The sequence below is a fragment of the Urocampus carinirostris genome, chromosome 13 (assembly GCF_059441175.1).
Source record: "Urocampus carinirostris isolate Australia breed hairy pipefish chromosome 13, RoL_Ucar_1.0, whole genome shotgun sequence".
Lineage (NCBI taxonomy): Eukaryota > Metazoa > Chordata > Actinopteri > Syngnathiformes > Syngnathidae > Urocampus > Urocampus carinirostris.
Window position 1 is genome coordinate 37,756,217 of NC_142361.1, and position 18,834 is coordinate 37,775,050.

Genomic DNA, 18,834 nt, shown 5'->3' on the forward strand with positions numbered 1-18,834 from the left:
CAATGTTATTATTTTCTGTTTGAGATGGTTGGTGTTTGAACAATGTATAAGGTTCTCTTGGCCCCAGGTCTTTTTAGTGCCTTAAGTTCGAACCAGTTGGTTATTCCACCAAATCCTGTGCCTTTTTACTTTCATGTTTTATTCAGTTAAATATAGTTGGTGTTTTAATATTCGAGCTGGTTGGTGGTGGAACATAGTTTAGGGTTCCCCGAGCCCTTGTGCTCTCGTGTTTTTGGTTAGAACCAGTTGGTATTCCACCATATCCTCTTTCTGATGTTCATGTTTTGTTCATTTAGATTTTATTTTCTGTTCGATCTGAATTGTTTTAGAATATTGTGTAGGGTTCCCTATGACCTCGTGCTTTGTCTATTTAGTATGAACCAGTTGGTATTCCACTATATCCTTCGCCTTCTTCTTTCATGTTTTAATTTAGGTCTTGTGAGTATTCTTCTGTTTTAACTAGTAGCTATTGGAAAATTATGTAGTTATTTTATCCACGGGTGGGTATTCTCCCTGCGTCATTTTTTCATGTTTTGTTTCGTTAGAACCAGTTGGTGTTTCACCATATCCTCTACCTCCCTTTTATGTTTTGTTCAGTTAGATCAAGTTAGTGTTTTTTTTGTTGGAGCTGGTTGGTGTTGTCACTTTTTGTTGGGGTTCCTGCGCCCATGTCCTTTAACGTTTTGTTCAGTTAGTGTTTCACTTCCTGCCCCTTCTTACTGGCATGCTTTTCTTTGTTAGTTTTTCCTGTTCCAGATGGTTGGCGTTGTAACATTGCGTAGGGGTTCCCTGTACCATTGTGTTCTCATGTTTTGTTTAGTTAGAACCAGTTGGTATTCCAACATATCTTCTGTCTACCTTTTATTTTTTTTATTGAGTTGGATCTAGAAAGTGTCTTTCTGTTCGAGGCGGTTGGTGTTGGAACATTTTGTAGAATTCTCTGCGACCTTCTACTTTCATGTTTTGTTTCATTAGGACCAGTTGGTGTTTCACCATATCCTCTACCTCTTTTATGTTTTGTTCAGTTAGTGTTACACTAACCCTGCCCCTTCTCACTGTCATGTTTTACTCAGTTTTTCCTGTTCTAAATGGTTGGCGTTGGAACATTTTGTTGGGCTTCCTGCGCCCATGTTCTTTAATGTTTTGTTCAGTTAGTGTTTCACTATTCCTGCCCCTTCTTACTGGCATGCTTTGCTTTGTTAGTTTTTCCTGTTCCAGATGGTTGGCGTTGTAACATTGCGTAGGGGTTCCCTGCACCATTGTGCTCTCATGTTTTGTTTAGTTAGAACCAGTTGGTATTCCAACATATCTTCTGTCTACCTTTTATTTTTTTATTGAGTTGGATCTAGAAAGTGTCTTTCTGTTCGAGGCGGTTGGTGTTGGAACATTTTGTAGAATTCTCTGCGACCTTCTACTTTCATGTTTTGTTTCGTTAGGACCAGTTGGTGTTTCACCATATCCTCTACCTCTTTTATGTTTTGTTCAGTCAGTGTTACACTAATCCTGCCCCTTCTTACTGTCATGTTTCGCTTAGTTTTTCCTGTTCTAAATGGTTGGCGTTGGAACATTTTGTTGGGGTTCCTGCGACCTTCTACTTTAATGTTTAGTTCAGTTAGTGTTTCACTATTCCTGCCCCTTCTTACTGGCATGCTTTACTTTGTTAGTTTTTCCTTTTCCAGATGGTTGGCGTTGTAATATTGCGTAGGGGTTCCCTGCACCATTGTGCTCTCATGTTTTGTTTAGTTAGAACCAGTTGGTATTCCAACATATCCTCTGTCTACCTTTTATTTTTTATTGAGTTAGATCTAGTAAGTGTCTTTCTGTTCGAGACGGTTGGTGTTGGAACATTGTGGAGAATTCTCTGCGACCTTCTACTTTCATGTTTTGTTTTGTTAGAACCAGTTGGTGTTTCACCATATCCTCTACCTCTCTTTTATGTTTTGTTCAGTTAGTGTTACACTAATCCTGCCCCTTCTTACTGTCATGTTTCACTTAGTTTTTCCTGTTCTAAATGGTTGGCGTTGTAACATTGCGTAGGGGTTCCCTTCACCATTGAGCTCTCATGTTTTGTTTAGTTAGAACCAGTTGCCATCTGCCCTATGTTTTTTTTTCATTTCGATCTAGCTAGCGTTTTAACATTATATAACAGGAATGTGTTGTTGTATCTTTCGAAGTCTTTGAACTGAGCGGATTCAACTAACTTCCTGGTTTTGTTTCTGTACACCATGCAATACACATTCTGTGTCTGTAATTAAATCTTTCTCCTTTTTTTTAAAAGAATATTTTGTCTTTACATTCCTGGAATCCACTTCTCAGGCCTGACAAGAATGACCATGGTGAATGTGATTTTCTAGTTGTTTTTTTCTTGAATTCTAATATGGTGGCAACTCTGTGTCTATAGCGTCTTCTCTTCCACCCTGCACCCCATGAATGTCTCATCCAATTTCTGAAACAAGGTCAAGGACTAGCCACGCTCTCACGGATGAGCTCACACGGTCACATCTGGGTCCTCGTCGTGGTCCAGATGAGCTCTTTGTGTCCTCTCTTAAAACGCTGGAGAATATATAGACTGTAGATCTTCCAGTAGCAAAGGCAATGCGCAAATGAATATTTCATCACCTGCCGTCTGAATAGCTTCTTTCCCCGGTGGCTTCCCGACAGAGGATTGCGCATTCTGATGAGTCTGGAGCCGTAATTGAAAAAAAAGATAGACGTCAATGTGTCATTCTCCAACAAGGTGTGAGCACACCCAAGGGAACGGAAGCTTCCTTGACCCGACCGTCGTTCATTTATTATTCCTCACAAGGGACATGCTTCGCTGTTATGACGAGGATCTCGTCGGTAACAAAAATATAAACCACAAATGAAGAATTGCATTGGTGTGCACAACAAAAATGTATTTATCTGTATTGTATGAATGTAATAAACCAAAAGTAGGCACTTATGCTAGCAATTGCTTTAATGCCTAATGTTGACCTACCAAGGGCCATTTTGATCACTAAAATGAGCATATTTGTTCTATTTAAACTAACAGTTGTTCAAGAAGTCAAGTCATGTTTATTTGTATAGCCCTTTATCACAAGGAGGAAGGCTGTGCAGACCAGATAATTGCACACAACTCTTCCTCTTTTTTTCTCTTTTCTCCCTTTCTTTGCCTTTCTGTCCCTTTTCCATTTCCTCTCTCCCTTTCTCCATTTTTCTCTTTCTTTTTCTTTCTCTATTTTCCTCTTTTTCTTCTCTTCCAGCATTCTTTTTTCTCTTCTCTCTCTTTCCTACTATTTATCTCTCATTTTCTCTCTCTTTGAGAAGTCGTCGTTTTCTTTTTTTGTCATTGTTGGTTGCCACAGTATGGAACCATATTGTATTGTCTTGTCAACCTTCCTTTAAGATTTAATGGAACGCCAGTGACTGGACAATGACTCTGATGATAATGAATGTTTTAAGATTTTTGTTTTAAATATAGTATTTACTATATGCTTACGTGGGCATTTTTTTAATATTTCTAGGGTGTTTTTATGAAATAAAACAATAGATCTTAATTTAAATTGGGAATATTTTCTGCCAATAAGAAAATCTGTTTGGCGGTGTAATAGTGATGTCTTAATTTGGTTATATCACAAGTAAATCTGATTAGTTATTTGCAATTATTCAACAATGTACGGTATTCCCTGAATATAAGGCACACTTATAAAAAAAAAAAATCGACAAATTCCAAAGTGTTCCTCATAATCTGGTGTGCCTTTTTAAACAAAAAATAAGGTACATAAAATCTGGAAAATACAGAATTTGTCATGTGTGGCACCAGTTGCGGCTTATTGACAGATTGGCTTTCCATCTTTTTAAGCTCAGTGCTCTTATTTTTCCTTTGTCAGTCCGTCAACGAACCTCTGCACCCGCAAGACGTGGGTTTTACCTCTGTCTTGTTGAGTTTGTTTTGGTTTCTAATTGGTACTTTTAACGGGAAAGTAAAATTGAGTCCCCAACCATATATATTTTAGATCTTATATATTTGAGAGATTGAATTATTTTAAGTAACAAAATAGTGATATCCTTACCATACTGTGAAAAACTATCAAACTTGAGTAAAAATGAACACATAAAAAAACAAATGTGAGGTGAAATGAAAACAAAATGATAGTTTAGCGATATAACTGAATTCAGAACGATTTATTTCTAACTCACAAATTTAAAAACATTTTATTTGGTAATATAACAATAAGGAAACATCTGCTCTTCTTTGTACTGCATTTCAAATGTTCAAAATGTTGAATATGTATAAAGTTTGATTAATAAAAATATATTGCTAAATTGTAGCTAGCTAGTTCAAAAAGCTGTTGTCCTTTCATTGGTCTGTAGGTTAGAGCTTGTTCCACACGTTTTCTTCCCGTCTCTGAGCGTTTCGCACAAATTTGGGCGTTCCGGTCGCCTCGCAGGATGACATCTTTCTTTGGTACTTTGTCTTTGATGTCTTGAACCTGGGCATGAAAGTCCGAAATTTCTTCGTCACGGTTCGTGCATAGGCCTGGATGACTGATGTTCAACGGCGAGGCACCTCAGGGTATAGTGATGAGCCTGCTTGAGATTGGGCAACTTCCTAATACAGAGGCCTTCATGTTTTTTTGTGCACCAGGAATCCCAAACCGTACATGTGCTTGTTAGCTTCTCCACTGTAGTAGAAACCATGGCCCTCATCAGTTGGCATTTCCGTCTACTATGCTAGCAAGTTTTTACATCTGGTCTCACATAGACCCAAAGAATTGTTGGTTCAAGGTGCGGACGTTCCATGTGGCGGTGGTAAACGTGTTCCTACCATGCAATGTAGGTGTCTTCCTACCTGTCACACACTTATCACCTCCGACCTGGTAGTTAGCAGAAGGCACTGTACTTTTTGACCCAGGCGACAACCGAGCAGGTATCAAGAGTGAATTGCTGTTGTCCGTCATTTAGTGTGTCTCGGGCAAGTACAGCCTGGCGGCGCCCATCCCTCTCCAGACCGTTTTTGGGGTTGGGGTTTGCTTCCCCACATGACTAAGCATACATCAAAAACCTCAAACTTACACTACAGAAACTTTCTTCTCATTTACAGAACCATTGAGTACATTAAAAATACAATAACACAAAGGTTTTGTATACTTATCAGAACAATTCTTCTCAGAATACCTCAGCAGTATCTTAACATTAGTTAAGCATTGACATTAGTCCACCGTTAGCTTAGCATCCGTGCACCCTTTCTAGGAGTAAGCATTAAATTAACACAAGGTAGCCCCACACAAAACACTTTCCAACCTTGTTTTTATTGGGTTATCTATGGGCATTGGGTTTTTATGTATATTTTTTCTGAATAATGATGGGTCTTTGTATTTTCTTTTAACTGTGAATGGATGACTGGATGCTGCAAACAAAATGTGACAATACCTTTTTCTGAACTTCTGGACCTTACAAAGATGATGGTCTACACAGAAAATCTTAATGTCCTTATTGGTGCCACGATGACCCATGCGGTCAAGGGATCCGTGAACAGTGATAGAGTATATTCCGTACCACCCCTACGCCTTAAATCAGGACCTAAAAGAAGCACGCCTAGGTTTACTGATGAAACCTAACCTTGATCCAGAAAGCTTATGTAATTGTAGACGTGTATCAAACCTACTGTTTCTTTCTAAAGTACTTGGAAAAGTACCTGTGGTGTTCCGCAGGGTTCAGTACTTGGGCCCCTTTCTTTTCAGCATTTACATGCTTCCATTAGGTGATATTATTCACAAGTATGATATCAGTTTCCATTGCTACGCAGATGACACTCAACTATATCTACCAGCTCTGTAGCCTAGATGGTAGGGCGCCCGCTCCGAGACTGGGAGGTCGCTGGTTCAAGCCTCGGCCGAGTCTTACAACATTGGTATTCATTGCCTCCCTGCTTGGCGCTCGGCATTAATGGACGGATGGAGGAATCTTTGCAATAGTCTTTGATCTGTGCAGCCCTTTGAGACTCTTTGTGATTAAGGGCTATACAAATAAACATGACTTGACTATATTGGGCTCTTTCTCCCAATACACTTCTTTGTTTGGTTGTCTTTTAGTATTTGACAATCTTCCAAATATAACTAACTCCGTAACCATGACAACAAGAGCTTTACAAAATTATGCAGGGACACAATTTTAAGAGAGATTCCTAATTTTTGAAAAATATATGCCGGCATATAAATTGATGGTATGTACACAGTCTGTGCAATAGACAAACAAAGAAAAATCAGACAGCAGCACCGAGATGAGTCATTCGAGAGCCACGGAAACCATTAGTCATGCTAACGCTTCTTTTTCTGCTCTTTTTTTTGTGCAGTGGCTCACGCGCAGGAAACGCAGCGGCGGCAGCCATCGACGGAAAAGCCGCTGATCCAATGCTACAAGTGCAGGTTGCCGTGCAAAGGCGAGGTGCTACGGGTGCAAAACAAACACTTTCACCTCAAGTGCTTCACCTGTAAAGGTACCACCAAACACTTGTTTATCTGTTTGACTTTGTATATTAGAATCCAGAGTACCCAACTTTTTCATCCACATTATCAGTCTGAAACAGGACAACAAAGTTTACTACATCAATGCTACGCTAACACAGGCTCAACGACCCATACCTGAAACATAATGATGAAACACTCATCTCATCTCATTAGCTGCACCGCTTATCCTCAGTAGGGTCGCGGGAGTGCTGGAGCCCATCCCAGCAATCATCGGGCAGTGGGCAGGGGACACCCTGAACTGGTTGCCAGCTAATCGCAGGGCACACAGGGACAGACAATTCGCTCGCTCAGTCACACCTAGGGACAATTTGGACCGGCCAATCCACCTGAAATGCATGTCTTTGGAATGTGGGAGGAACCCGCAGTGCCCGGAGGAAACCCACCCAAGCACGGGGAGAACATACAAACTCCGAGAACTGTGCCGCACACGCGCTAACCACTGCGCCGCTGTGCTGCCCTGATGAAACACTCACTAGATATAAATGAATAAAACATGAAAATGCAAAGACCCGGTGAAATAACAACTGGTTCTACCTAAACAAAACATGAAAGAAAATGGAATGGATGAACTACCAACCAGTTTAACCACCAACCTGTCCTCACGGAACAAAAATAAATTAAAATGAAAATATTTTATTTTCAAGCATTGTCTTAAGTCATTGCTATACAGGAAGACAGTTTTATAGACCTAAAACCCTTTTGGCACTGCTTATCCTCACTGGGGTCACGGGGGGTGCTGGAGCCGATCCCAGCTATCATCTGGTAGTGGGCACGGGATACCTTGAACTGGTTGCCAGCCAATCACAGGGCACACATATGTAGGAAGAATTTCTTTAAATTGTATTTGGTTTACCATTCATTTTGGTGGTTACAGAGTCGCCCAGCAGATGGTGCTGACGATCCCCCACCAGAAATAATCCAAATTAGCCTCTTTTTGTCTCTGTAGTATACAGAAGGACACAATACCCCAAACATATTGTATTTTAGCTTTAAAATATTGATTTTGCAGTTGATAATGATTGTTCAGCTTAAAGGAAAATTATCATTAGACACACAAATAATGCAATGTTGGTTGATTCTAAACAGACTATGATTTATTTAAATGGCAAGGAATAAATACATCCATCCATTATCTGCACCGCTTATCCTCAGTCAGGTCGCAGGGGTGCTGGAACCCATCCCAGATGTCTTGGGCAGTGGGCAGGGGACACCCTCAAATGGTCGAAACCCACGCAGGCATGGGGAGAACATGCAAACTCCACACAGGAGGGTTAAGTCAAGTCCTGTTTATTTTTTGGGCCCTTAATCGCAAGGTGTCTCAAAGGGCTGCACGGACCACAGATGATTGCAAACCACAGACTATTATGACACCATACCCTGATCTAAAACCTACATGAGGGCAAGGAAAAACTCAAAAACCTCAACATGAGGGAAATCATGAATCTTTTGATTACAAATGACCACTTAGGAGTTCAAATCTTTATTACACTGCAGGGGAGTACTGTGGATGAAGGGGCCCTGGTTTTTCCTGGTCTTAAGAAAAAGGAGAGGTCTTGGTGGGTCTTTCGAGCTTCTTTCTTGTCTTGCCAGAGTTTGTGGTTGGAAACTACTAGAGGAAAATACATTTTTGTCAGTGTAGTTCTCTACACAGACAACCATTCACACACTCATTTATATCTAGGGACAATTTAGACGCACTAATCAACCTGCCATGCATGTTTTTGGAATGTGGGAGGAAACCTACGCAATAACAGGGAGAACATGCAAATCTGCACAGGGAGTCCGGTAGCTTCATGGTCACTTTGGTTCTTGTTGGAAATTAACTATCAAAATGTACCGTTTACCAAATTGTTCGAATGAGTTATCTGACTCCATTAACCAAACCCGACCTACATTCATCCAACAATAATGCGCGCTCGTTTCTTGAGAGAAAAATGACCAGGAAGACCGGCATTTTCACACGGGGGCGGATGTTTATTATTTCTAACAGTCGAACTAAGTGTACTAAAGAGACGTTGGAGTGTGTGTGAAGCCTTCTTCTGAACTCCTTTAGCTTTCTCTTATTGGCTCACGTCTCCCTGCAAAATGGCATCTTGGCTCCTCCCATGGGCGTGCCAAGCAGTTGTTTGCGCCCAACAATCCCACAACACAGTTATCCTGTTATCAACAGAACTAGACAAAACATTATGCATTTCAAAACAGCCTGCCCTGACATTGAACTAAAGCCCAGTCAGTGAATATCTTTATTGCATTAAACTGAATACTTGTAGTCAATCGTATAAAATCCTTTATAGTCAAATATATAAAATCCTTTAGTCTCTAGTTTTTTTCTTCCTTGTGCTTTTTAGCACTCCATACACAATACTGCAACATCTAGTGGTCAAATAATAAACACTCTACCTTAAAGCAGTGTCTTGGATAGTCTATATCTGGTCTTTTCTGCCAACTTGCTACAAAGAGGGTGCCCTGGAGACAAAGACCAAGATATCGTCTCCATTTGTATGGCTCAATTTTCCCAGAAATGCAATGTGACAGGAGCTATTTCTAGCCAGGGTGAATTATAGAAGTCCTTGTTTTATTATTTTTGTGCTCTTACTTCCCATTGTGGCCCAGCCGTCTGCTCTGGTTAGCGAAACTTTAGTGGCCTAATCCGTGAAGGATGCACCGTCACAGCAAGTGCCCGGAATAACCTGCTGTAAATATAAGTCTATTTGCGTCCTCTTGCAAGTGGATGAAGACGTCTGAGTAAGGACCGAGTCTATTAGCTGCTAGCTTGTGAATGGAAATGCAAGTTGGAGTTGACGTGAGGATTTTTTTGTGCGATATGCAGAATAACGTTTTTTTTTTTTTGCACTATGATGACTATTTTTGCACCAAATGTATAATTGCACAAACCCTTACGATACCAAACTGTATGTAACATCCTACATGCCGACATTTCTTGCGTAAATATAGTGTAAATTATAACTATAACCTTATCCTCCTTGTTTTATAACCTTATCTTCTCTGTTCCTTTATCTTCTTGGCTTTTTTTACCTCACTGTGAATGTGTGAAACTGGAGTGTCATGCCCAATTTCGTTGTCACAATATGTTAACCCATTTTGTAACAGTGACAATAAATGTATATTCTATTCTAGGTATATTCTAAGCTTATTCTAAAATTATAAGCATGCAGTTAGTTTTAAAGCTGAGCACTGAATACACTGAAAAAATACATTTGAACAGGAAAAAATGCTTAAGTGTAGCTCTGGTTTTAAGAAAACTATTTTTCTTTTTAATTTAGTACAGTTTAAAAAAGGATACTTGCAATAGCTGGCGGATAATAGATTGTTTTGCTCATTTTAGGTTTTTTTTAAATGTAACTGTCGTAAATCTTTTTCAACTAAATTACTAATTATTTTATTATCTAAATATATCATCTTGAAATAGTTTATTAGATATCTAATCAAACAAGCCAACTATTTTCTGTTGATAAAATATTATGCTTATATAAAGAAATACTTTGCAAAAATAATTAATATTATGAAAATGTCGGGAACCAGAACGGAAACAGGACCCAATTTTGTTACGTTTCTCATAAGTTTTATTGAAGGAAAGCGGAAGGGCTACGTCCAAAATCTTGTCTTCGCTGGACTCTGGAAGCAAGTCGCTCTTGTACTCTGATTGTGATCCGAACATGGAAGTGGATCTTCCGTAGCGAGCGATGGCAGTGTCAGGGACGGAAAAATGGGTCAGTGGCCGGGACTGGGAGAGAAAGGCGTGGTCGGAAACGAGTCCTAAGCCAGAAGGGGAGAGTAGACGTGGTCAGGATCTAAACGCGTCTTGGCCGGAGACAGACTGGAGCAAAAACGGGACAGGTGGGAGTCAGGGTTAAAAAAAAAAGGCTTGCCTAGTATACTGAGGTTAGCGGATGGACTGACAGCAGGGGACTGAAAGGACAGGGTTCAAATAGGGACAGGGAGCCAATATATAAATTATTTTGCTTGTTTGAAATACTTTTCAAAAATATTTTCCGAGGGTGGATTGTTAATTGCTAATAAGAAATGTTTCTTTTTTTTCAAAATGTTTCCTATTCGCAAAAAAAAAAATTAGCATCTGAAAATGACGCATAATGATAGATGATTTAGCCTATTATAAGAAATATATATTTTAAAATTGGTCAAATGAAAAAAACTAATCTACTACCATCTTTTAATATTGATTATTTTGCTAAAGAAATATCTTACAAAACATTCTACAAATTAGCAAAATAATCTCGAATATTCTTTAGAATATTCTCAGATGCTCGATTATTTTGCGAATAGGAAATATAATACAAATTAACTGAGCAAAATCATCTACCATCTAAAAGTATGTTTTAAACGTATTTGTTAAAATAAGAAAAATAATCTACCGTCTGAAAATAATTTTAAAGCATATTTGTTAAAATAGGCAAAATTTTCACTATCGATTGAAAAATAAGTTTTAAAAAGATTTGTTTGGAGTAAGTACACATCCAACATTTTTCTACATGACTTTAAAGGGACAGTGTGTAATATCTAGTCCCTAATAGTCGTAAAAAAAGTAAATAAACTTAAATCATTACATTAAAACTACCGTATTTTCTGGACTATCAACCCAAATTTTGCCTGAAATTCCAAAGTGCACTTTATAATCTTGTGCCATATATTCAGTAAATAAAATTGGTTCCTAAATTGTTTTTCTATGAAATCCTTTTTTGTTTGTTTTTGATGCAACTCTTACTGTGGTTGTAATTTCAGTGTCCTGTAGTCTAGTGCGCCCTATTTCAAACCCAAATTTCTGGCAGAATTTGGGTTTGAAATGTAGGTTTCAGATCAGGGGATGTTGTCATGGTGATCTGTACAGCCATTTGAGAATTTTTGTGATTAAGGGCGTTACAAATAAACAGGACTTGACTTGGGATGAGCAACATAGTCCATCCATCCATTATCTGCACCGCTTATCCTCAGTAGGGTCACGGGGGTGCTGGAGCCCATCCCAGATATCTTTTGGCGGTGGGCAGGGGACACCCTAAACTGGTACCCAGCCTGTCGCAGGGCACACAAGGACAGACAATTCGGTGATTTTCGACCGGCCAATTAAACTAACATGCACGGGGAGAACATGCAAACCCCACACAGGAGGTTCGATCTCATGACCTCAGAACTATGCCGCACACGCGCTAACCACTGCACCGCCGTGCTGCCCAGCAAAATAATCAAACATCTGAAAGTAGTTTTAAAAGTTTTTTGTTTTTTTTTCTAAGAATATTTCTGGAAACATTTCTTCAAATGAGCATAATAATCTATGTCTGAAGATAGTTGTAAAAATATTTGTTAAAATGAAATAAATATCTTAAAATATTTAAAAAAATATTCGTTCAGAGGAGCCAAATGAGCTACTGTCCAAAAATAATTTGGCAACATCAGCAAAATATTTTACTCTGAAAATATTTTTTTAAAAATATTTCTTCAGATGAACAAAATAATCTACCATCTGAAAATATTTTGAAATATATTCAAGTGAGGGCAGTGGTTAGCGCATGTGCGGCACAGTTCATGTCTTGGGAACCTCCCGCGTGGGTTCAAATCCAGCTCCAGACTTTCTGTGCGGAGTTTGTATGTTCTCCCTGTGCTTTCGTGGGTTTCCTCCGGGCACTCCGGTTTCCTCCCACATTCCAAAAACATGCATTTCAGGTGAATTGGCCGGTCCAAATTGTCCCTAGGTGTGAATGAGCGAGTGAGTTGTCTGTCCCCTTGTGCCCTGCGATTGACTGGCAACCAGTTCAGGGTGTCCCCTGCCCACTGCCCGATGATTGCTGGGATGGGCTCCAGCGGCCCCGCGACCCTACGGAGGATAAGCGGTGTAGCTAATGAGATGAGATGAGATATTCAAGTGAGCAAAAAGTCCTACCGTCTGCTGTCACAGTCTTGTTCCACGGACAGACTGAGAAGATCATTTCTTCCTCATGCCATGAGGCTCTTTAACTCCACCCGGGGGAGTAAAAGCCCACATTAAACCACTTTTGCATATTACCCTATTTTTATTACTGTGTGTATTTTATGTAGCACTCTTTTAAATACTCAACACAATATGTTGGGTATTTTTGTATTCTATATCTTTTATTTTATTATTTTATTTTTCAACACAAGGATACTGCTGGAAGTGTGAATTTCCCTACGGGGATGAATAAAGTATCTATCTATCTACCATCTGTTGAGACAAGTTTGCTTATTCTATTTATTTATTTTTCAAGATCAAATATTCCCAAAAAAGAAGTAATACACCCCAAATGAGCAAACCTCTCTAGCAATATGGCAAAAACATATTTTTTGTCCCCATCATTCTTAGGTGATGTAATCCCTGTGATTTATTGTCCTGCAGAAATCAATCTCGGTTGCGTCGTTGCTGTGAAATGGGTAAACTTGCGAGTTAATCCGGTCATCCCTGAGAGTTAATGCAATGAAATCTCAACCTTTGCTTCACTCGCTGTCATTCATCCACAGGATTTAGCGCTCGCCGTTGCGTAACAATGATTAAAGTCCAGTCCAAAATATTTGGAGACGTCCCTAAAAGCTTTCGACATATGTTACAATCGTATTATATTTTTCACGGTGTATTTATCAAGTTTATTGTTCGGGATATTCTTTCACCTGAATTAGAATGATTTTTTGTGCCCCATTTAACAAAAGCACAGGAATGTGTCCAAATGTTTACCGTAAATTCCGGACGATTATAAGCCGCACCCACCACATTTTAAGAGGATAACCGATTTTGTACTTACACAAGCCGCACCCGTATATAAGCCGCATGCGCCCACATTAAAACATGTAACACAATCACAAAATTGGCCCAAACCCAGCTTTGAGTCCCGCGTTTGTAACTGTATAAAATGTACACAGTCCAAAAACCACAGCCGGCAAAATGAACAGTAAATGATACCGGTACTTAAGGTTTGATGCAGACCTGCAGAGTCCGGGTACTCGTTGAAACTAATCCAAGGAAAAAAAGTCTATATTTCCAAAGGTAAGGGTGGGAAAAATATATATCCACTATTGTCCGCCGCGACAACAGGTCTCACTCACCTTTACCCCACTTCCTGTCAGCCCGGGTTTGCTCCGCCCCTCTTTTTTATTTCGCAAAACATATCAGAATAAGTGTCTCAAATAAATACATTACAAAAATATTCAGGTGCAAATACATATTATACATCGGTTACACATATTTACAAAGAAAGACGGTACACCGAGAGAGTTTTCAAAGCTTTAATTATAATATTATGACTTTCTTCCCAAACCGTGCCTGTGAAGGGTAGCAAAACGCTACTAGCTACACGCTCGCAACACAGCAAACCACGGTAAACCGTCCTCATCTTCCTCCTTTAACCGACGTCATCAAAGTCGTCTTCCCCAGTACGGGAAAGAGACTTTGTCATGTAGACGTCGTCCCCCGCTCAGTGTACTCTAGGCAAGCTTTTTCGACCCTGAATCCCACCTGTTTTTGCTCCCTTCTGTTTCCCGTCTTTTGATCCTGACTACGTCTACCCTCTCCTGGCTTTCGACTTATTTCCGATCCCGACCACGTTTTTTGCTCTCCTGTCCCCGCTATTGACCCGTTTTTTCCGTTCCCGACACCGCCATCGCTCGCCACGGAAGTCCCACTTTCGCGTTCAGAACGACCTGCTTCCCACGCAATGCAAGTGGGTCCTGTCTTCGTTCTGGTCCTGACACTATTTTAGCTATTCATCTATCGTCCTCCTCGTCTTGGATGTCTAATATATCGTAACACTCGATATTATTTTGATTTGAATATTTGTGGCAGTTTCCTACAAGGAGTTATGCATTGTCTTCTATGGCTGCTACACATCACATAGGGGGCGCTGTAGACACAGGAAGCCAGTTTCTGGACCAACCAAGAGTAGATCAGGAGCACTCGTGATATCCAGTAGTCAATTATTAAATACATATCATTACAAGAGCCATTAGAAGTTGGACTAAAAGTTTTACTTGAGTAATATTTTTGTGTTTTTTTGTTGTTGTTTTTTTGTAAAGTGGCCGGGGATGAGGATCAGCGGTTCTAAGTTCGAGACCATGGTACTCAGCCGGAAAAGGGTTGGGGCTGAGATCTTGCCCCAAGATAATGGATGGATGGGCAAACTAATGTTTCTTACTTATTTTATCATTCAAGCCGTCCATGTAGCGTCCTCCTCGGCTTGATTGTCAAAGATGATTTGATTTATTGACATTTTAATCTTTTTCCCACTCATCGACATATACAAGGTTATAATGCATCTAAAATCAATTGACAAAAAACGGAGGGGATAAAAGGTTTGTGGGAAAAAGCCGGAGTTTATCTCGGTCCCGTCCCCTGGACGGTCAAACACCTTTCACATCATGTAAAATGTACCTAGATATTTAGAACAAAGCATCCATCCATCCATTATCTGCACCGCTTATCCTCAGTAGGGTCGCGGGGGGGCTGGAGCCCATCCCAGCCATCTCCGGGCAGGGGACACCCTGAACTGGTTGCCTGCCAGTCGCAGGGCACACAGGGACAGACAATTCTCTCGCTCATTCGCACCTAGGGACAATTCGGACCGGCCAATTAACCTGAAATGCATGTTTTTGGAATGTGGGAGGAAACCGGAGTGCCCGGAGGAAACCCACGCAATTACGGGGAGAACGTACAAACTCCGCACAGGAAGTCCGGTAGCTGGATTTGAACTATTGTTTTTCATTGCATTAAATACACGTCACGTGTGTGTGATCTGTTGAGAACTCATCCCGCCATATGTAGAAATAAAAGAATTGATATTTACAAATATATGGTAATTGGTCTGCATTTCTATAGCGCTTTTAAAGTCAACGAAGACCTCCCAAAGCGCTTTACAATGTGCTTCGCACTTACACATTCACACACTCACACACACACCAATAGGGAGTCAGCCTCCAAACGTTTTGAGGATAATCAAGATGCTAAATGGTAAATGGTCTGCATTTCTATAGCGCTTTTCAAGTCAATGAAGACCTCCCAAAGCGCTTTACACTTGCCCATTCACACACGCTCACACACCGATAGCGGCATCAGCCATGCAAGGCATTAGGGATTCAGTGTCTTGCCCGAGGACACTTCGACATATAACACGGAGGAGCCGGGTATCGAACCTGCGACCTCTTGAACCCAAGATGAGCGCTCAAAACATCAATAAATCATGTCATATTTAAATATGACATAAATGCAATTAATTTGCATTTGTTTTGTCGTTGACTTTGTCATTAATTTTTTGTAAATTTCATCATTTCCTAATTTTGGTTTTTATTTTGAAATGTATTTTGTTATTTCAGTGTGTATTTTTTAGTGTATTTCTTCATTTATGTTGGCATTTATTTGTCTTAGTGTTTGTGCGATTTTGTTGTGTATTTTAAATATTAGTTTCAACGTGTACTATTTTGTCATTTACTTATTTTAGTGGTTCTTTTTTTGTGTATTTTTTCATTTATTTATGTCGGTGTTTTTGTCGTTGTCATGTATTTAGTTATTTATTTTGGTGGCTCTTTTGTGGTGTAGTTGTCAGGTATTTTGTAATCTATTTATTTCACTGTGGTTTTTTTTGTGTGTATTTGATTATTTATGGCCGATACCAATTGCACGAGCAGATAACGGACAGATGGGGTCAATACCGGACAGGACGGGACAGACAGGAATGATATCTGGCATTGGAGACTGGAGTCCGATAACAAGCAGGACGAGATAGACGGAAATGATACCAGACACTGGAGATCGATAACAAACAGAACAAAATAGCCGGGAAAGAAACTGGAGATTGATATTAAACAGGACAAAAATAGACGGGAACAATACCGGACAGGAAACACAGGCAGGAAACCGGACAAAGTTAAGCTATTAAAAAAAAAGAATATCATTCCTGATGTATATGTTTTCATGCAATAGTGCAGGGGTGTCGAACTCATTTTAACTCGGGGGGCCACACGATAGAACAAACATTCTGTTGGGTGCCGCACTAGTAGATTAAAGAGAAAGAAAAAGAGGGATAAAGAAATAAGAGAAAGAGGGAGGGAAAAGGAGAGGGCGGGACAAAGAAAGAAAAAGTGAGAGGGAGCCCGAGAAACAAAAGAGATAAAAAGTCATGAGAGAGCGGGAAAAGAAAGGGAGAGGAACAAAGAAATCCAAAGAGAAATAAAAAAGACAGGAGAGAAAGGAAAGCGCGAAGGAGAAAGAGAAAAAGAGAAAAAAAAGTTAGAGAGAGAGAGAGAAATAAATACAAGTACAGTGTCTTTGTTCGAGAAACCTTTCTTTGGCAACATCAAGTTGACATATTTCAACCTGCAGCTTGTTTTTCTCTTGTGCTTCTCTGAGTGTTGTCTCACGGGCTGCCTGTTTGACACTTGTGCAATAGTGTGTGTATATATATAATTGGATTACTGTACTTTTTTTTCTAAATAAAGACAAAAAAAGTGTCTCTTCACGTCTGTGGCACCAAGGACAGAAGAGGTCTTTTTACGTCCTTGGCATTGAACGAGTTGATACTCCAAGCGACTTCATTCACTGACCCTTTTCTATTCAATCCTAGCTTGCGGATGTGACTTGGCCCAAGGCGGTTTCTTCATGAAGAATGGGGATTATTTATGCACGGTTGACTACCAGCGCATGCACGGCACTCGCTGCAATGGATGCGGAGACTTTGTGGAAGGGGAGGTGGTCACCGCCCTGGGGAAGACCTACCACCCCGCATGCTTCGTTTGCACCATTTGCAAGTAAGAAGTCCCATCTCTGATTGAGAAGTAGTTAAGTCATGTTTATTTGTTTGGCCCTTAATCACAAAGAGTCTCAAAGGGCTGCACAGACCACAGATTTTTGCAAACCACAGACTACTATGACACCATCCCCTGATCTAAAACCTACATGAAGGCAAGGAAAAACTCAAAAACCTCAACATGATGAAAGTCAAGTCAAGTCATGTTTATTTGTTTGGCCCTTAATATCAAAGAGTCTCAAAGGGCTGCAAAGACCTCAGAATATTTTTAACCACAGCCCATTATGACACCATCCCCTGATCTAAAACCTACATAAGGGCAAGGAAAAACTCAAAAACTTTAGCATGAGGAAAGTCAAGTCATGTTTATTTGTGACGCCCTTAATCACAAAGAGTCTCAAAGGGCTGCAAAGACCTCAGATTATTGAAAACCAAAGACTATGATGACACCATCCCCTGATCTAAAACCTATATGAGGGCAAGGAAAAACTCATAAACCTCAACATTAGGAATGTCAAGTCATGTTTATTTGTATAGTCCTTAATCACAAAGAGTCTCAAAGGGCTGCAAAGACCACAGATTATTGCAAACCACAGACCATTACGACACCATCCCCTGATCTAAAACCTACATGAGGGCAAGGAAAAACTCAAAAACTTTAGCATGAGGAAAGTCAAGTCATGTTTATTTGTGACGCCCTTAATCACAAAGAGTTTTAAAGGGCTGCAAAGACCACAGATTATTGAAAACCAAAGACTATGATGACACCATCCCCTGATCTAAAACCTATATGAGGGCAAGGAAAAACTCAAAAACCTCAACATTAGGAATGTCAAGTCATGTTTATTTGTATAGTCCTTAATCACAAAGAGCCTCAAAGGGCTGCAAAGACCACAGATTATTGAAAACCAAAGACTATGATGACACCATCCCCTGATCTAAAACCTATATGAGTGCAAGGAAAAACTCAAAAACTTCAGCATGATGAAAGTCAAGTCATGTTTATTTGTGATGCCCTTAATCACAAAGAGTCTCAAAGGGCTGCACAGACCACAGATTATTGCAAACCACAGACTATTATCACACCATCCACTGATCTAAAACCTACACGAGGGCAAAGAAAAACTCCAAAACAAGTACTCAGATAGTCTGTATGATGTCCGTGCTGAGAATCACAACAAAAAACAGCCGTATAGCATCCTAGCCTATTTAGTGTATGCCCTCTGAATATCCAGTACCACAGATAAAAATGTTCAAGTAACAAAATAGTATATACCAAGTAGTATATGTGTGTATATGATCAAATGGCTTCATCATTTAATGTAAAATAAAATTTGATGTGACTTGACCTGGTTCAGTGGAGTAGCAAGTGGATGCAAATGAGAGAGAAAAATAAACAGGAGAATAGCAGTAAGTATTAATTATGTGTATATGATTTAATAGCAGTTTAGAATTTAAAGGGAATATGCAATGTGATCTACCTTTTGCTGCGATGTGACTTGAGTATGTACAGTGGAGTAGCGGGTAGATGCAGGGGGAGGGAAGAT

At 39.9% G+C, this 18,834-nt stretch overlaps 1 protein-coding gene across 5 annotated transcripts in view; it reads left to right on the forward strand.

Moving 5' to 3' along the window:
• Positions 1 to 18,834, forward strand: part of ablim1a (actin binding LIM protein 1a) — a 70,672-nt gene that overhangs the window by 13,139 nt on the left and 38,699 nt on the right. For all 5 annotated transcript variants that reach the window (XM_088352075.1, XM_088352071.1, XM_088352073.1 and 2 more), the window contains exons 2-3: positions 6,338 to 6,481; positions 17,105 to 17,288. In XM_088352075.1, the coding sequence (XP_088208201.1) occupies positions 6,338 to 6,481; positions 17,105 to 17,288 (328 nt within the window). The remainder of the gene's footprint in view (positions 1 to 6,337; positions 6,482 to 17,104; positions 17,289 to 18,834) is intronic.